Genomic DNA, 20,220 nt, shown 5'->3' on the forward strand with positions numbered 1-20,220 from the left:
CACGACCGTAAAGAAATACGTCATTTGCAATGGATAATTTAAAGATATGTAGGGAGTAATTAATAGGGATGGCAGTATTTGTTAAGCGCTTACTCTGCCCCGGGCTCGTATTAAGCGCCAGGGTGAAGCCAAGCAAATCAGGATGGACATGACCCCCGTCCTGCCTGGGGCTCGCAGAATCATCATCATCATCATCAATCGTATTTATTGAGCGCTTACTATGTGCAGAGCACTGTGCTAAGCGCTTGGGAAGTACAAATTGGCAACATCTAGAGAAAGTCCCTACCCAACAGTGGGCTCACAGTCTAAAAGGGGGAGACGGAGAAGAAAACCAAACAGACTAACAAAATAAAATAAATAGAATAGATATGTACAAGTAAAATAGAGTAATAAATATGTACATACATATATACAGGTGCTGTGGGGAAGGGAAGGAGGTAAGAAGGGGGGGATGAGGGGGAGAGGAAGGAAGGGGCAATCAGTCCCCGTTTTCCAGACGAGGTCACCGCGGCCAAGGGGAGGGAAGCGGCTCGCCCAAGGCCACCCAGCGGACTGGTGGCGGAGCCGGGATTCGAACCCACGACCTGCTGGCTCCCGGGCCCAGGCGCCAGTCACTAGGCCACGCCGCTTCCCTAGTCGAGCGGGCACAGAGGGACGGGGCGGGGGGTCACTTACGCCAGTCGGGCCTGCCCTCGCACCCTTCTCCCTCGGGCCCCGTGGCGGCCGTGGCCTCGTCGGGGCAGCAGCCGTAGCGGGAGGTCCGGCACCCTCCAGGTGGACTCTGCTCGGCCTCCTGAGGAAGGAGGAGGCCGGGGGTCTCAACCAGGGCGCTATCTATTAAGCTCCTACGACGTGCCAGGCGCTGTACTGAGCGCCGGGGTAGATGCGGGAAGGGGGGGGTGGGGTAAAAATGGAGAGAATTTGAGGGCAGGAAAGAGAGAGCTGAGCCCTTGGGGCAGTTAATGTCTGATGGTCTCTGTCACACCAAGTAGTTAGCGGACCCTTCGGAGATCAGGGTGGGTTTCAGAAGGGTGTTAGGGGTCCGACATAGTTGAGGGGGTCGCGGGCCTTGGGGTCAGCGAGGGAGATGTGGTACTCTCGTTCTATGGTAAAGATTTTTTGACATTGCAAAATCATCACCATCATCAATCGTATTTATTGGGCGCTTCCTATGTGCAGAGCACTGGCCTAAGCGCTTGGGAAGGACAAATTGGCAACACAAAATCACTTTGTGTTCATTTGGTGTAGTAATCGGGGTGACCTGACTTTGGTTGATGGAAAAACACCACGTACTTTAGAAAGTTTCTATTACGATCCATGTCGATGAAATCAGTGTGGAATAATCTGCTCTACATATGGCCCAGCGTACATTATTGATATTCCCATATTAGGATAATTGTGCATAGCAACAAGGCATTTTACACTTTATGACTGTGAGCCCACTGTTGGGTAGGGACTGTCTCTATATGTTGCCAATTTGTACTCCCCAAGCGCTTAGTACAGCGCTCTGCACACAGTAAGCGCTCAATAAATACGATTGATTGATTGATTTACACCAATGGAGTACTTAGATTTCACTGACCTTTTTTTCCTCCTTTTAAGTAAATAAAAAGCCGAACTATTTAATGAAGTAATTTTCACTACTACATTTTGAATGACAATAAAAAAACGTCCTATCGTCCCCCTCCCCATCCCCCCATCTTACCTCCTTCCCTTCCCCACAGCACCTGTATATATGTTTGTACATATTTATGACTCTATTTATTTTACTTGTACATATCTATTATTATCTATTTATTATCTATTATCTACATATCTATTTATTTTATTTTGTTAGTGTGTTTGGTTTTGTTCTCTGTCTCCCCCTTTTAGACTGTGAGCCCACTGTTGGGTAGGGACTGTCTCTCTATGTTGCCAACTTGGACTTCCCAAGCGCTTAGTCCAGTGCTCTGCACACAGTAAGCGCTCAATAAATACGATTGATGATGATGATGATGATACAGTGGGGATGGAGACCCACCCGGTTTGCTTCGTCTCTACCCCAGCGCTTAGGACAGTGAGCCCACTGTTGGGTAGCGACCGCCTCTCTATGTTGCCAACTTGTCCTTCCCAAGCGCTCAGTCCAGTGCTCTGCACACCGTAAGCGCTCAATAAATACGACTGATTGATTGATTGGCACATGGCAGGCACTTAAATACCACAATTTATTATTAGACGAGTCGAGCAGGTCGGACGCAGCCCCTGGTCCCAGCTGGGGCTCGGCGTCTCCAACCCCATTTTCCGGGTGAGGGAACCGAGACCCCCAGGGGGGAAGCGACTCGCTCGAGGGCAAGCGGCAGAGGGGGGATTCGAACCCAGTTCCTTCTGACCCCCCCGGGCCCGGGCTCTACCCACTAGGCCGTGCTGTTTCTGCTTCTGAATTGGGGAGAGGCGGGGGCATCCAGTGACCCTCCTCCTGGGCCTCTGCTCCAACTCCTAGGACTAAGAACTCCTTGCCAGCCCGCCTGCCACAGCGCTTCCTCTCCCACAATCCATCAGTACTACTTACTGAGCGCTTCCCGTGTGCGGAGCACCGTACTAAGCGTTTGGGAGAGGACAAGACGCATTCCCTGCCCACGTCGATGGCATTTGAGGGCTCACGGTGGCAGGGCACTGTACTGAGTGCTTGGGAGGGGTCAATGTAGCAGACACATTTCCCCGCCCACATCAATCAGTGGCAGCGTGGCTCAGTGGAAAGAGCCCGGGCTCGGGAGTCGGAGGTCATGGGTTCGAATCCCGGCTCCGCCACTTCCATTCATTCATTCAATCGTATTTATCGAGCGCTTACCGTGTGCAGAGCACTGGACTAAGCGCTTGGGAAGTCCAAGTTGGCAACACGCAGAGACGGCCCCTGCCCCTGCTGTGTGACCTTGGGCAAGTCAACTTCTCTGTGCCTCAGTTACCTCACCCGTCCAATGGGGGTTAAGACTGAGCCGCACGTGGGCCAACCTGATCGCCTCGTCGCCCTCCCCGGTGCTTAGAACAGTGCTTCGCACATAGTAAGCACTTAACAAATACCATCATTGTTATTATCTATTGAGCACCGTACAAAGAGCTCAATGGAACAGACACATTCCCCACCCGGATCAATGGTATGGATCGAGCGCTCACTATGTGCGGGGCACTGTACTAAACGACAGCAGGGAGAGTCGGGCCGCTCCGGACACTCACCCGTCCCCGGTCTCCGCCGTCCCAGCTGACGTCGGCGGGCAGACAGCGGTCCCCGGCGCAGGCCCGGGTCGGGGGCGGCTTCTCTCCCCCCGAGCAGGAGGCGTCCGGGAGAGGGGAGTTTCCGCTACCCTGGCAGCTGACCGTGCGACTCTGGACGCCGGGGCCGCAGCTGGCCGAGCACTGTGAGCAAAAAAGCGGGAGCTGTAGTATTTTTCTCCTTCGGTGGCGTTGGCGAAGCGCTTACTACGTGCCAGGCACCGCACTAAAGCGCTGGGGTAAGGACACGCTAGTCAGGTGGATCAGAAGGTTTTTTTTTCCCCCTTCTTTTGTAGTATTTGTTAAGCGCCTACTATGTGCCAGGCACTGGTCTAAGCGCAGGGGTAGATACAAGCTGGTCAGGTCAGACACAGTCCCTGTCCCTCACGGGGCTCACGGCCTCAACCCCCATTTGACAGGCGAGGAAACTGAGGCCCGGAGAAGTGACTCACCCAAGGTCACCCAGCGGACACGGGACAGAGCCGGGATGAGAACCTCTGTATATATGTTTGTACATATTTATTACTATTTATTTTACTTGTACATATCTATTCTATTTATTTTATTTTGTTAGTATGTTTGGTTTTGTTCTCTGTCCCCCGCTTCTAGCCTGTGAGCCCACTGTTGGGTAGGGACTGTCTCTATATGTTGCCAACTTGGACTTCCCAAGCGCTTAGTACAGTGCTCTGCACATAGCGCTCAATAAATACGATTGATGATGATGATGACTGTCTCTAGATGTTACCAACTTGTACTTCCCAAGCGCTTAGTCCAGTGCTCTGCACACAGTAAGCGCTCAATAAACACGATTGATTGATTGACTGAGTCATCCACTAGGCCCCACTTGTGCAGAGCATTGTACTAAGCGCTGTGCTAGAGACGAGCCAATCAGGTTCATTCATTCAATCGTATTTATTGAGCGCTTACTGTGTGCAGAGCACTGTACTCAGTGCTCACTGTACTCAGAGGTTGGACTCAATCCCTATCCCGTACGGTTCTCCGCAGCCCAGTGCTAGAGCCCTGGGATCGGGAGTCGGAAGGGCATGGCTCCGCTCCCTGTCTTCTGTGTGACCTTGGACAAGTCACTTCTCTTTTCTGGGCCTCGGTTCCCTCATCTGGAAAATGGGGATGGAGACCGTGAGCCCCACGTGGGACAGGGACTGCGCCCAATTGGATGTAACAAAAATAACAACACTAACGATGGCATCTGTTAAGCGCTTACTATGTGTGAAGCACTGTTCTAAGCGCTGGAGTAGATACGAGGTGACCAGTTTGCCCCACGTGGGGCTCACGGTCTCCATCCCCATCTTCCAGATGAGGTCACTGAGGCCCAGAAAATCAATCGTATTTATTGAGCGCTTACTGTGTGCAGAGCACTGGACTAAGCGCTTGGGAAGGACAAGATGGCAACATATAGAGACAGTCCCTACCCAACAGCGGGCTCACAGTCTAAAATTGAGAAGCAGCGTGGCACATTGGAAAGAGCCCGGGCTTTGGAGTCAGAGGTCATGGGTTCAAATCCCGGCTCTGCCAATTGTCAGCTGTGTGACTTTGGGCAAGTCACTTAACTTCTCTGGGCTTCAGTTCCCTCATCTGTAAAATGAGGATGAAGACTGTGAGCCCCCCGTGGGACAACCTGATCACCTTGTAATCTCCCCAGCGCTTAGAACAGTGCTTTGCACATAGTAAGCGCTTAATAAATGCTGTCATTATTATTATTATTATTTTTTTTTAATTAAAAGAGGGAAGCGACTTGCCCAAAGTCCCACAGCTGACGAGCAGTGGAGCCGGGATGAGAACCCACGACTTCAGACTCCCAAGCCCGGGTTCTTTTCCGCCGAGCCACGGTATCGACTCGGTGCTTAGTGCAGCGCCTAAGTAAGCGCTTAGCGAGTACCATTGTTATAAATACATAATGATGGCATTTGTTAATCAATCAATCAATCGTATTTATTGAGCGCTTACTATGTGCAGAGCACTGTACTAAGCGCTTGGGAAGTACAAATTGGCAACACATAGAGACAGTCCCTACCCAACAGTGGGCTCACAGTCTAAAAGGGGGAGACAGAGAATAGAACCAAACATACCAACAAAATAAAATAAATAGGATAGAAATGTACAAGTAAAATAAATAAATAGAGTAATAAATATGTACAAGCATATATACATATATACAGGTGCTGTGGGGAAGGGAAGGAGGTAAGATGGGGGGATGGAGAGGGGGACGAGGGGGAGAGGAAGGAAGGGGCTCAGTCTGGGAAGGCCTCCTGGAGGAGGTGAGCTCTCAGCAGGGCCTTGAAACGAGGAAGAGAGCTAGCTTGGCGGATGGGCAGAGGGAGGGCATTCCAGGCCCGGGGGATGACGTGGGCCGGGGGTCGACGGCGGGACAGGCGAGAACGAGGTACGGTGAGGAGATTAGCGGCGGGGGAGCGGAGGGTGCGGGCTGGGCTGGAGAAGGAGAGAAGGGAGGTGAGGTAGGAGGGGGCGAGGGGATGGACAGCCTTGAAGCCCAGGGTGAGGAGTTTCTGCCTGATGCGCAGATTGATTGGTAGCCACTGGAGATTTTTGAGGAGGGGAGTAATATGCCCAGAGCGTTTCTGGACAAAGATAATCCGGGCAGCAGCATGAAGTATGGATTGAAGTGGAGAGAGACACGAGGACGGGAGATCAGAGAGAAGGCTGGTGCAGTAGTCCAGACGGGATAGGATGAGAGCTTGAATGAGCAGGGTAGCAATTTGGATGGAGAGGAAAGGGCGGATCTTGGCAATGTTGCGGAGCTGAGACCGGCAGGTTTTGGTGACGGCTTGGATGTGAGGGGTGAATGAGAGAGCGGAGTCGAGGATGACACCAAGGTTGCGGGCTTGTGAGACGGGAAGGATGGTAGTGCCGTCAACAGAGATGGGAAAGTCAGGGAGAGGACAAGGTTTGGGAGGGAAGACAAGGAGCTCAGTCTTCGACATGTTGAGCTTTAGGTGGCGGGCGGACATCCAGATGGAGATGTCCTGAAGGCAGGAGGAGATGCGAGCCCGGAGGGAGGGGGAGAGAGCAGGGGCAGAGATGTAGATCTGGGTGTCATCAGCGTAGAGATGATAGTTGAAGCCGTGGGAGCGAATGAGGTCACCAAGGGAGTGCGTGTAGATTGAGAACAGAAGGGGACCAAGCACTGAACCTTGGGGAACCCCCACAGTAAGGGGATGGGACGGGGGAGGAGGAGCCTGCAAAAGAGACTGAGAAAGAACGACCGGAGAGATAAGAGGAGAACCAGGAGAGGACGGAGTCTGTGAAGCCAAGGTCAGATAGCGCGTTGAGGAGAAGGGGGTGGTCCACAGTGTCAAAGGCAGTGAGAGGTCGAGGAGGATTAGGACAGAGTATGAGCCGTTGGATTTGGCAAGCAGGAGGTCATTGGTGACCTTTGAGAGGGCAGTTTCCGTGGAATGAAGGGGATGGAAGCCAGACTGGAGGGGGTCGAGGAGAGAGTTGTTGTTGAGGAATTCTAGGCAGCGCGTGTAGACAACTCGTTCAAGGAGTTTGGAAAGGAATGGTAGGAGGGATATGGGACGATAACTAGAAGGTGAGGTGGGGTCAAGAGAGGGTGTTTTTAGGATGGGAGAGACATGGGCATGTTTGAAGGCAGAGGGGAAGGAACCAGTGGAGAGTGAGCGGTTGAAGATGGAAGTTAAGCGCTTACTATGTGCAAAGCACTGTTCTAAGGACAGAGGAGGCAACTGGGGCCCAGAGCAGCGACTGGTCCAAGGTGACCGGCGCCGGGATGCGAACCATCCCGGGCTGGCCGCGCGGCGCTTCCCCTCACCTGGCCCCAGGGTCCGGCGGTCCAGAAGGAACAGGGCCTCAGGTTACAGGCCCGAGCGGCCGGGGGCCGGCCACCCAGGGCCTCGCACTCCGCTTCCTCGGTGGCTTCTCGGCCCCCCTCCCCGTCCAGCGCGGCGCAGTGGACGGAGCGAGCCTGCGTGCCTCCTCCGCACGGGGCCGAGCAGGGACCCCAGGGGCCCACCTGCCACCTGCGGGGTCAGGAGAATCGGTCAGGGATTGGCCGGGCGCTCACTATGAGCGAAGACCTCTCCGAGATCAATCAATCGTATTTATCGAGCGCTTACTGTGTGCAGAGCACTGGACTAAGCGCTTGGGAAGTACAAGTTGGCAACATATCATCATCAATCGTATTTATTGAGCGCTTACTGTGTGCAGAGCACTGGACTAAGCGCTTGGGAAGTCCAAGTTGGCAACATATCATCATCATCAATCGTACTTATTGAGCGCTTACTAGGTGCAGAGCACTGGACTAAGTGCTTGGGAAGGCCAAGTCGGCAACATATAGAGACGGTCCCTACCCAACAGTGGGCTCGCAGTCTTAAAAGGGGGAGATCCAAGCCAATTCACGAAGGGCCCAGTCCCCGGCCCCCATGGGGCTCACCGTCTTCATCCCCCTTTTCCAGATCATCATCATCAATCGTATTTTTGAGCGCTTACTATGTGCAGAGCACTGGACTAAGCGCTTGGGAAGTCCAAGTTGGCAACACAGAGAGACGGTCCCTACCCAACAGTGGGCTCACAGTCTAAAAGGGGGAGATCCAAGCCAATTCACAGTGGGCCCAGTCCCCGGCCCCCATGGGGCTCACCGTCTTCATCCCCCTTTTCCAGATCATCATCATCATCATCACTCATATTTATTGAGCGCTTACTGTGTGCAGAGCACTGGACCAAGCGCTTGGGAAGTACAAGTTGGCAACATACAGAGACGGTCCCTACCCAACAGTGGGCTCGCAGTCTAGAAGGGGGAGAAGATGAGGGATGAGGGAAGGGACTCACCCAAGGTCACCCGGCAAAGGGGGCGGAGCCGGGATGAGAACCCCAGGTCCGGGATCATTCATTCAATTCGTTCAATCATATTTATGGAGCGCTTACTTTGTGCAGAGCACTGTACTAAGCGCTTGGGAAGTACAAGTTGGCAACAAATAGAGACGGTCCCTATCCAACGGCCACTAGATCTACCCATTAGGCCACACTGCTTCTCAGGAGGGCTGGGAGGGGCGGGTTCAGGGCCCTCCCGGGGGCAGCCGGGGCGGGACGGGTCGACCCCCACCCACCTTGGGGGGTACCCGAGTCCTGGCAGACCCTACCTCGGTCACCATCATCATCATCATAATAATAATAATAATTATGATGGCATTTGTTAAGCGCTTACTATGTGCAGAGCACTGTTCTAAGCGCTGGGGGTGATCAGGTTGTCCCAAGTGGGGCTCACGGTCTTAATCCCCGTTTTACAGATGAGGACACTGAGGCTCAGAGAAGTGACTTCATTCATTCAATCATATTTATTGAGCGCTTACTGTTTGCAGAGCACTGTACTAAGCGCTTGGGAACATATAGAGACGGTCCCTACCCAACAATGGGCTCAGTCTAGAAGGGGGAGACAGACAACAAAACACGTGGCTTAGATTGTGAGGCAGGGACCGTCTAACTGGGTTATTCATCATCCCCCACTTCAATAGTATTTGCTATATGCCAGGCAACTCTACTCATTTTTCAGTGATTTTTTAATGGTATTAATGGCAAATTACGTGCCTGGCACTCGACTCATTTTTTAAGGTCATTTGTAAAGCGCTAGCTATGTGCCGGGGACCGTACTGATTTTTTAATGGTACGTGTTAAGCGCAAATTATGTCTGGCACTCTACTGATTTTTAATGGTTTTTCTTAAGGACTAGGTGCCAGGCATTCTACTCATTTTTTTTTACGGTATCTGTTAATATGCGCCAGGCACTGAACCCAATTTTTAATGGCGTTTCTTGAGCGCTAACTATGAGCCGGTCACTGTACTAAGCGCTTGGGAAGTTGGGAAGCAGAGTGGCTCAGCGGAAAGAGCCCGGGCTTTGAAGCCAGAGGTCATGGGTACGAATCCCGGCTCTGCCACTTGTCAGCTGTATGACTTTGGGCAAGTCACTTCACTTCTCTGGGCCTCAGTTACCTCCTCTGTAAAATGGGGATTAAGACCGCGAGCCCCACGTGGGACAACCTGATCACCTTGTAAATTCCCCAGCGCTTAGAACAGTGCTTTGCACATAGTAAGCGCTCAATGAATGCCATCATTATTATTATTATTATTCCTTGTCTGCCGTGTGACCTTGGGAAAGTCAGCTCGCTTCTCTGGGCCTCAGTTCCCTCATCTGCCAAATGGGGATTGAGATTGTGAGCCCCACATGGGACAGGGACCGTGACCAACCCCATCTGCTCGTATCCGCTCCGGCGCTCAGTACAGTGCCTGGCACACAGTAAGCGCTTAACAGATGCCACCATTACTATTATTATGACTAATTTTTGATGGTATCAAGGGCTAACTGTGCCAGGCGCTCGATTAATTTTTTAATGATGATTGTTACGTGCTAGGAGCCAGGCACTGTACCAACTTTTTAATGGCATTTGAGTGCTACCTACATGCCAGACGCTTTACTCATTTTTTAACGGTCTTTGCTGAGCGCTAAATACGTGCCGGGCACTGTACTAATTTCTTGTGGCATTTGCGAAGCGTTTAGTATGTGCCAAGCACCACATTGAGGCAGTGGGGGTAGAAACAAGTTAATCAAGGCGGACACGGTCCCTGTCCCACGTGGGCTGTGAACCCGTTGTCGGGTAGGGACCGCCTCTATACGTTGCCGACTTGTACTTCCCAAGCGCTCAGTACAGTGCTCTGCACACAGTAAGCGCTCAGTCATCATCATCATCATCAATCGTATTTATTGAGCGCTTACTACGTGCAGAGCACTGGACTGAGCGCTTGGGAAGTACAAATTGGCAACATATAGAGACAGTCCCTACCCAACAGTGGGCTCACAGTCTAAAAGATCAGTAAATACGATTGAACGAATGAATGGGCTCACAGCCCCGTTTTCCAGAGAAGGGAACTGAGGCCGGGAGAAGTGAAGCGACTCGCCCAAGCTCTCACAGCGGACGAGCGGCAGGGCCAGGATGAGAACCCAGGTCCTCCCGACTCCCGGGCTCTAGGCCACGCTGCCTGGGGGGGCCCGTAAGCTCGCCGTGGGCGCGTAGTATTTCTGTCGCGTTGTCCGAGCGCTCAGTAAATAGGACGGACTGACTGACCGCCTGGTCCAGGGGCAGGGGTGGAGGGCGCAGGGGCGGCTGTTGGCCGGCCGGGGGCTGGCGTGGCACAGGTGGTCCGGGGAAGCCGTGCCGTCGCTGGTGCAGAAAACCGAGCGCGTCTGGTGTCCTGAGGAAGGAGGGAGAGGAAGCCGGAGAGGGCGAGGGCGGTGGTGGGTGCCCAACCGCCCGCACCACCTCTCTCTGCCTAGACCTTGCCCCCATCCATCCAACCCACATGGGGCTCCCAGTCTTAATTCCCATTTTACAGATGAAGGAACCGAGGCACAGAGAAGTGCCTTGCCCGAGGTCACGCAGCTGACAGGTGGCAGAGCCGGGATTCGAACCCACGACCTCTGGCTCCTAAGCCCGGGCTCTCGCCACGGAGCCACGCTGCACCGTCAACAGGGAGCCCGTGCGGGGTGATGGGCGGAGAGGGGGAGGGGAGAAGGAGCCTGGCCCCGCTCCTTGTCTGCTGAGTGACCTTGGGCAAGTCATTGCACTTCTCTGGGCCTCAGTGCCCTCATCTGGAAAGTGGGGATTCATGCCGTGAGCCCCACGTGGGACAGAGACTGTCCAACCTGAGTAACTCAAGTCCACCTCAGTGCTTAGAACAGTGTTCGGTACATAGTATGCCTTTAACAAATACTACTATTATTATTTTCTGGGCCTCAGTTACTTCATCTGAAAGATGGGGATAAAGACTGTGAGCCCCATGTGGGATAGGGACTGTGTCCAACCTGATTATTTTCTCCATGTATAAGGCCTTTTTTTATTATGGCGTATGAGAATAATGAATTCAATGTACCATGCACCTGTATTGTTTTGTTGTCTGTCGTCTCCCCCTTCTAGACCGTTAGCCCATCGTTGGGTAGGGACCATCTTTATATGTTGCCGATTTGTACTTCCCAAGCGCTTAGTACAGTGCTCTGCACCCAGTAAGCGCTCAATAAATGCGATTGAGTGAGTGAATGAGTGAATCCAACCATCCTTCCGTCGACGCTCTTCATTAGCCACCTACTGTGTACTACTAATAATGATGGTACCGGATAATAACAATCACAATGGTATTGGTTAAGCGCTCACTCTGTGCCAGGCACCATACTAAGCGCGGGGGGGGAAGATACAAGCAAATCACGTTGGACCCATGTGGGGCTCACTGACTCCATCCCCATTTTACGGACGAGGGAACTGAGGCCCAGGGAAGTAAAGCGACTTGCCGGAGGTCACACGGCAGACAAGTGGCAGAGCTGGGATTGGAACCCAGGACCTTCTCCCAGCCCGTGTGCTATCTACTAGGCTATATATAGTATATATAATATAGTATATAGTGCAGTACATATACTATATGCTATACATAGTATATATAATATAGCATATAGTGTAGTACATATACTATATACTATATAATAATAATTATAATGGCACTAATTAAGCACTTACTACATGCAAAGCACAGTTCTAAGCACTGGGAAGGTTACAAGGTGATCAGGCTGTCCCTCGTGGGGCTCACAGCCTTAATCCCCATCTTACGGATGAGGTCACTGAGGCCCAGAGAAGTGAAGTGACTTGCCCAGAGTCCCACAGCTGACAGTCGGTGGGGCCGGGATTTGAACCCCTGACCTCTGACCCCGAAGCCCGGGCTCTTTCCTACTGAGCCACGCTGCTTCTCTATATAGTAGTAGTATATAGCATATATATATATATATAGCTATATGCTATACTATATGCTATATGCTATACTATATAGCATATAGTATATAGCATATATATATATATATATTTGGATGGATTGATGAAGCACTTAGGACATCATGGGTATGGCTAAGCCCACCGCCCCCCCACCGTCCCCATGGACCCTTGAGCTGGTGTGGCATGCCCGTCCCCGGCACCGACCCCCTCCGCCATGGCCCGGGGACCCCGGCGTCCCTCACCTCCTCCGCAGGAGACACTGCAGCGACTCCAGGAGCCGTGACTCCAGCCGGGCCCGGGCCGGGGCCCGCCCAGGGGGACGTAGAACTGGTAGCGCACCCCGGGGTTGGCTTCCTGAGAGATGAGCTGCCCGAGGACGGCGGGAGAGACCGTGGCGGCGGCCCAGAGCCGGGCCCGGGCCCCGGAGCCTCGCTCCAAGGCCGCCCTGCCCCGCCGGGGCCCGGCCCGCCGCGCCTCCTCGCCCGTAGGCCGCCCGCACCCGCCGCCTCACCTCGACGACCAGGGGCTCGGAGGTGGGTCCGCGGGCCCAGAGCCGCTCCGGGGCGGCGTCGCCCTCGGCCCCCCGCTCGTAGTGCAGCAGGGTGTCCGCCACGGCCAGGGCCCCCCCGCCGCCCGGCTCGATGGTCCAGTGGCCGTTGACGTAGTACCGCTCCCTCGCGTTCTTCACCGCTGAGGAGAGGGGACGCGGTCAGGGGGCCGGGAGACAGATGGGTAAGGACCATCTTTATATGTTGCCGATTTGTCCTTCCCAAGCGCTTAGTACAGTGCTCTGCACACGGTAGGCGCTCAATAAATACGATTGATGATGACCGAGGCCGGCGCCGAAGCCGCCAGCTCGTAGCGGGCCGAGAATGTGTCGGCTTCTTGTATTGTCCTCTCCCCAGTGCCTCGGCCAGTGCTCTGCACACAGTCAGCACTCAGTAAGTACCATGGACTGACCGGCTGAAAGGCCCTACTGAGAGCTCACCTCCTCCAGGAGGCCTTCCCAGACTGAGCCCCCTCCCTCCTCTCCCCCTCGCCCCCCTCTCCATCCCCCCATCTTACCTCCTTCCCTTCCCCACAGCACCTGTATATATGTACATATGTTTGTACATATTTATTACTCCATTTATTTTACTTGTACATATCTATTCTATTTATTTTGTTAGTACGTTCGGTTTTGTCTCCCCCTTTTAGACGGTGAGCCCACTGTCGGGTAGGGGCCGTCTCTATATGTTGCCAATTTGTACTTCCCAAGCGCTTAGTCCAGTGCTCTGCACACAGTAAGCGCTCAATAAATACGATTGATGATGATGATGAAAGCTTGTGAGCAGGGAATGTGGTTACCAACTCTGTCATAGCGCACTCTCCCACGGGCTTAATACAGTGCTCCGCACAGGGTAAGCGCTCCATAAATACCATTGACTGACTGAAAGCTCACTGTGGGCAGGGACCGTGTCTACCAACTCTGTTCTGTTGTCCTCTCCCAAGCGCTTAGTCCAGGGCTCTGCACACGGTCGGCGCTCAATAAATACAATTGACTTGCTGACCAGCCCAGTCCAGGGGGCAACCGTTCATTCAATCGTATTTATCGCGAGTTCACCGTGTGCAGAGCACGGTACTAAGCGCTTGGAAGAGGACAGTATCAAATAGACCCACTCCCGGTCCACGAGCTTACGGTCTAGAGCGGGCCAGGCCGAGCGGGCCCAGGAGCGGCCCCAGACCCCTCGGGGTGATGGCTCTTACCCAGGAAGTTCCTGCTGGCCGAGGCCTCCGCGATCTCGATGCTGGTGGCCCCGGCGGGAATGACGACGATCTGGTTGTAGCCTGCCGGGGGTAAGCGCTCAGTAAATACCACCGGCTGATGGGTTGAAGGAATGTGGACAGAAGACCGACCGCTAATGATAATTCCGTGCGTACTGTGGGCCAACCCCTGCTCCGGGGGCGGTCAGCCTTCCTACCTGGGGTGAGGTGGGGGACGCTGAATGTGCCCCAGACACGGTAGCAGGCCTGTCCGTGCCCTCCGCACTGCAGACACTTGTCCTCCTCCTTGGACGAGCCCAGCAGGTGGTCGCAGCCCACGGCCTGGCCGGGCCCGGGGAGTTGGCGGAGGGGAGAGGGGATGGACCCCATCAAAACTCTCCTTCCCTCTCTAATTGACATCTTCAACTGTTCCCTCTCTAACGGCTTCTTTCCCACATGCCCACATCTTCAAAAGACCCTTCCTGGACCCCACGGCTCCCTCCAGTTATCGCCCCATCTCCCTCCTACCCTTCCTCTCCAAACGCCTGGAGCGAGTTGTCCACGCCTCACACTCCTCTCTAATTCTCTCTTCGATCACCCCCTCCAATCCGGCTTCCGTCCCCTTCACGGAAGCCGCCTGCTCAAAGGTCACCGACGAGCTCCTTCTACTCCATCCTGATCCTCCTCCACCTCTCGGCTGTCTTGGACACTGTGGCCCACCCCCTTCTCCTGGAAACGTTCTCCGGCCTCAGTTCCCTCTTTTGTGGGCTCCTCCTCTGCCTCCCACCCTCTAACGGTGGGGGACCCTCAAGGTTCAGCTCTGGTCCCCCTTCTATTCTCCAGCTACCCCCACTCCCTTGGAGAACTCATTTACTACCCCCTCTTGGCAGATGATTCCCAAATCTCCATCTCCAGCCCTGATCCCTCTCTCCCTCTCTGCAGTCTCGCATCTCCTCCTGCCTTCAGGACAGCTCTGCTTGGATGTCCTCCCGTCACCTCCGGCTTAACGTGACCCCGGCCCCTCCTGCCCACCTGGCAGGTGCCCTGGACGCAGATGTCTCGAGTGCCAGGCTGGCAGGGGGTGCCATCGATCACGGCCTCCTTGTGCTTGTAGTAGAAGTTCTCTCCCTTGGGGATGCAGTTGAGTTCACACTTGTTGGGAGCTGGGGAGGGCAGAGGGGTGAAGCTGAGACCCCCGCGCCCCCCTACCCCGCCACGAACACACTTGCCCTTCCCCAGGGCTGGCGGCAACCTTGAAGGTGTTAGGGGGTACTAATAATAATAATTGTGGCATTCGTTAAGCGCTTACTGTGTGCCTACTAATCGCTGGGGTGGACACGAGGAAATCAGGTTGGACGCAGCCCCTGTCCCGCATGGGGCTCACAGTCTTCATCCCCACTGTAACTTGTAATAATAATAATTAAGAATTATGCTATTTGTTAAGTGCTCACAATGTGCCAGGCATTGTACGAAGCGCTGGGGTGGGTACAAGCAAATTGGGTGGGACACAGTCCCTGTCCCACATGGGACTCACAGTCTCAATCCCCATTTGACAGATGAGGGAACTGAGGCCCAGGGAATTGAAGTGACTTGCCCACGGTCACACAGCAGAGCTGGGATTAGAACCCATGACCTTCTGATTCCCAGGCCCACGCTCTAGCCACTATGTATCGACTTGTATCTACCCCAGTGCTTAGAACTGTGCTTGGTACATAATAAGCGTTTAATGAGTACCATAATCATTATTATTATTATGAGGTAACTGAGGCCCAGAGAAGTGGAGTGACTTGCCCAAGGCCACACAGCAGACAAGTAGCAGAGTTGGGATTAGAACCCAGGGCCTTCAGGCTCCCAGGCCCGGGCTTTCTAGGGGGCCAGAGGCTGCTTTCCAGGACCTTGGTCCAAAAAATCTTGTGCCAACACCCGTGAGGGGTGTGCCCGAGACAACTGTCCGCCGGGATGACTCCGGCCTACCCCTTCTAGACTGTGAGCCCACTGTTGGGTAGGGACTGCCTCTATATGTTGCCAACTTGGACTTCCCAAGCGCTTAGTCCAGTGCTCTGCACACAGTAAGCGCTCAATAAATACGATTGATTGATTGATTGATTATCCGGGGAGTGGCTGTAGCCTGTCCCTAACCATTTCGCCCCCCTGCTCGCCAGGAGAGTCCACGGTGTCCTGCCCAGGAGGGACACACCGGGCCCCTCCCAGGCCCCGGGCAGGTAGACACCGGCCCTGCGGAGCCTCCTCTTCCTCCTCCCTCTTCTCTCCCCCACGGGGCACGACGGGATCCCGGACCGCTCCAGGCAAACCAGGAGCCCTGGGCACACGCTCCGCACCCCCCGGCCCTGTCTTCCGCCAGCTCCGCCCTCGCCCCCCGATCCCTTACCTCCGTAATAAGGAAGCCACTGATACATCTTCCCCTGGAATTCCTTGCCATCAAACTGGGAGCACTGCTCTGCCCGGAAGTCCCGAGAGCCCATAGGGCAGCTCTGCGGTGGAGACCCACAGGGGTGGGGAGGGAGGGAGAGAAAGATGAAGGAAAGAGAAATGGGGGGAGAGAGAGATGGGAGAGATGGGGAGAGAGACAGGGAGAGATGGGGAAAGAGAGAGGGAGAGAACAGGGATGTGAGTCCTGGGAGGGGAAGGGGATGGAGGGCTTCTCGGAGAGCTCAGAGGCCCCCCGGCCCAGAGAATCTGGACTGGGAAGCAGACCTGGGATTTGAGACACTGGGGTTCCCCTGCTGCCCTCCGCTTACTCCCGGGCCTGGGCCCCAGTCCCCCCCCTCTTCTAGACTGTAACCTCATTGCGGGTAGGGACAGTGTCTTTATTAGGTTGTCCTCTCCCATGTGCTCAGTACAGTGCTGTGCACACAGTAAGCGCTCAATAAATACAAGCGAACACACGGAGACACTCTCCATCTCCGGTTGCCTGTCAGGGGAGGCGGGAGGGCCAAACTCCCCGAATCCCACGGGGCCCCGTGCCTCGCCCCCGGCCTTGCCCTGGCGACTCCAGTGGTCCAGCGAGGGCTGAGAGGGGCGGCCGCGAAGCCAGGGCTGACCAGGCCAGAACGCCGGGCTCCTTGTGCCGGGGGGTCATCATCATCATCATCATCAATCGTATTTATTGAGCGCTTACTGTGTGCAGAGCACTGTACTAAGCGCTTGGGAAGTACAAGTTGGCAACATATAGAGACAGTCCTTACCCAGCAGTGGGCTCACAGTCACGTGGGTAGGGTCGCACAAAGGCCCGGGGGCTGCCAGGGGAGGCAGGAGCCGGAACTCCGAGCACTTACGTCCCATCTGTCATTTATTCATCTGGTTTAATGTCCATCTCCACCCCCGAGACTGTCAGCTCGTCGTGGGCGGGGAAAGTGCCCGTTTATTGTTTTATTGTCCTGTCCCAAGCGCTTCGTACAGTGCTCAGCACACGGAAATACAATCGACTGACGGACTTCACCTCAACATTGCACGAGCGGTGATCCCGGGTGGGTCCCACACAGCTCGAGCCGCCATCTGTCCTGAGAGAGAGCCAGAGAGACGGAGAGAAGATATTAACTCTCTCCCATTAACTCCATAACCACCTCGTCTATCTCCCCGACGACCCCTCACTAGCATCCGACATCCGGCCTGGAACGCCCTCCCTCCTTCGTGTCCGACAGGTGATCACTCTCCTCCGCTTCAGAGCCTTATCGGAGGCCCACCTCCTCCGAGAGGCCTTCCCGGACTAAGCCCTCCTTTCCCCTTGTCCCACTCCCTTCCGTGTCACCCTGATTTGCTCCCTCTACTCAGCCCCCGCCGCCCCACAGCCTCACACCACTTCTGCCCGTATCTGTCATTTATTTATTTATATCAACGTCCGCCTCCCCCGCTAGGCTGTACGCTCGTTTTGGGCAGGGAATGTGTCTCCTGACTCGTTTGTACTGTCCTCTCCCAAGTGTTTAGTACAGTGCTCTACACACAGCGCTCAATAAAGATGATCAGTTGACTGATTGCTACCCCATCTGGTCCGCACGCCCCACTGGAGGGGTCTCTGATGCCTTCAGATACGTTTGCCGGGTGTGTCCCAAGTCTTAGGGTTGGGGAAGGTCTGAGCTGACCCCCCCAAAGTGGGGGGTCGAGGGGAGGAGTGTCCGCTGATTGTCGGGGACACCACTGGGTAGGTGACGGGAGTCTCTAGGACGACAGGTGGAACAGGAGAATTCCAGCTCCTCCGGGAGGCCTTCCCTGATTGATGATTCCTCCCACCAGCGCACTCGTGGACGTGCAACCTCCCGGGCCCTCAGGTAGCCATAACCGGTACCGTGTCTGCTTGTTACTGTAGTCTCCCAAGCCCTCGGCGCACAGTGAGCACTCAGTAAATACGATCAAATGAATGAATAACCAATCTTTTAGCCGAACCTCCGCCTCCGCCCTCTCATCATCATCTATCGTATTTATTGAGCGCTTACTGTGTGCAGAGCACTGTACTAAGCGCTTGGGAAGTACAAGTTGGCAACATATAGAGACAGTCCCTACCCAACAGTGGGCTCACAGTCTAAAAGGGGGAGACAGAGAACAAAACCAAACATACTAACAAAATAAAATAAATAGAATAGATATGGACAAGCCCTCTCGCTCCCGCTGTTCTCCCAGTTTAGTGCCTTACATCCGACAGACCCCGGCACTGCCCACCTTCAAAATCCCCACCTCTACTGACAGGACTAGGATATTTGTTAAGCGCCTGCTATGAGCCAGGCACCGTTCCGAGCATTGAGGTAGATCCAAGCTAATCAATCTGGACGCAGTCCCTGTCCCACGTGGGGCTCAGTCTTCATCCCCATTGTACAGATGAGGGAACTGAGGCCCAGAGAAGTGAGGGACTTGCCCAGGGTCACACAGCAGACAAGTGGCGGAGCCAGAATTAGAACCCAGGTCCACCTGATGCCCAGGCCTGGACTCTATGTTGCTTCCCAGCCCCCTGAACCACACCTAAACTTCTACCTCTAGGACTTTTGAATTTATGTGTACCCTTTGTCACCACTTATGCTTACCTGTGCACTCATTTATCTATTTTGACCCCTCTACTTGAAAATATCTTCTCAGTTTTTCTCCTGCTCCAGAGTAAAGCTCTCTGTGGGCAGGGAATATGTAACTTTTCTGTTCCGTGCTTTCCCGGGGGCTAATAATAATAATAATAATAATGGCATTTATTAAGCGCTTACTATGTGCAAAGCACTGTTCTAAGCGCTGGGAGGTTACAAGGTGATCTAGTGCACTGCACAGAGAGGGAGCTCAGCCAATGTTTTTACTACTACTACTTAGAGTAGAGGTATTTATTGAGTGCCCAGTGGTACAATGCACTGTAGTGGAGCGGAGATTCGAACCCATGACCTCTGACTCCAAAGCCCATGCTCTTTCCATTGAGCCACGCTGTATCTTCCCCAGCGCTTAGAACAGTGCTTTGCACATAGTAAGCGCTTAACAAATGCCATCATCATCAAACGTAAAACAAAGGAACACAGTCCCTGCCCATGGGGAGTCTACAGTAGTGGGGAAGAAAGAAAAAGTCAACCCCAAACCAAGAAATTAAAATAAGGCACCCTAATCATTATTAGTAGTGGGGTATGCAAATGATGTACATTATTTTATTTTATTGTGCCCATTATTCTTATTACTATGGTATTTGTTTGGTGCTTAGTATGTGACTGTAAGCCCCCGGTGGGACAACCTGATCACCTTGTATCCTCCCCAGCGCTTAGAACAGTGCTTCGCACATAGTAAGCGCTTAATAAATGCCATCATCATTATTATTATTATTACTATTAATGCTGGCTCTGCCATTTCTGCGTGCACGGGGGTGTGAATATGGGTGTTTCCCCCCGCTGCCGTCTCACTCACTCACCTGTCCATCGACCCTTAGAGGAGTGTGTGTGTGTCTCTCTGTCTTTGTCTCTGTGGGTCCCTTGCGGCGGCGCCGTCCGCGAGTAATTTATCACTCTATTTATTTATTTATTTTACTTGCACATATCTATTCTATTTATTTTATTTTGTTAGTATGTTCGGTTTTGTTCTCTGTCTCCCCCTTTTAGACTGTGAGCCCACTGTTGGGTAGGGACCGTCTCTAGATGTTGCCATCTTGTACTTCCCACTGCTCTGCACACAGTAAGCGCTCAATAAATACGATTGATTGATTGATTGATTGAGCACCGTTCTAAGCGCTGGGGCAGATACGAGTTAATTAGGTCAGATACAATCCCCGTCCTACAAGGGGCTGTAGGAAGGAGGACAGGTGTTGAATCCCCATGCTACAGTTGAGGAAACTGAGGCCCAGAGACCTGCCCGAGGTCACACAGCGGGCAAGCGATGGGATGGGGATTAGAACCCGGGTCTTTTTGAGGTGCCTTGGTAAACATCCCAGAGGAACGCATAAGCACCACCTGCCCCT

The 20,220-nt window shown here is 53.7% G+C and overlaps 1 protein-coding gene across 1 annotated transcript in view; it reads right to left on the minus strand.

Moving 5' to 3' along the window:
* Positions 1-20,220, minus strand: part of PAPLN (papilin, proteoglycan like sulfated glycoprotein) — a 57,688-nt gene that overhangs the window by 20,915 nt on the left and 16,553 nt on the right. Inside the window, exons 4-14 of the mRNA XM_038765596.1 lie at positions 17,254-17,314; positions 16,183-16,285; positions 14,826-14,956; positions 14,012-14,135; positions 13,797-13,877; positions 12,562-12,740; positions 12,293-12,416; positions 10,362-10,488; positions 7,058-7,265; positions 3,211-3,390; positions 676-793 (exon numbers count right to left, since the gene is read on the minus strand). Of these exons, the coding sequence (XP_038621524.1) occupies positions 676-793; positions 3,211-3,390; positions 7,058-7,265; positions 10,362-10,488; positions 12,293-12,416; positions 12,562-12,740; positions 13,797-13,877; positions 14,012-14,135; positions 14,826-14,956; positions 16,183-16,285; positions 17,254-17,314 (1,436 nt within the window). The remainder of the gene's footprint in view (positions 1-675; positions 794-3,210; positions 3,391-7,057; positions 7,266-10,361; positions 10,489-12,292; positions 12,417-12,561; positions 12,741-13,796; positions 13,878-14,011; positions 14,136-14,825; positions 14,957-16,182; positions 16,286-17,253; positions 17,315-20,220) is intronic.

This window comes from Tachyglossus aculeatus, chromosome 23 (assembly GCF_015852505.1).
Source record: "Tachyglossus aculeatus isolate mTacAcu1 chromosome 23, mTacAcu1.pri, whole genome shotgun sequence".
Taxonomy (NCBI): Eukaryota; Metazoa; Chordata; class Mammalia; order Monotremata; family Tachyglossidae; genus Tachyglossus; species Tachyglossus aculeatus.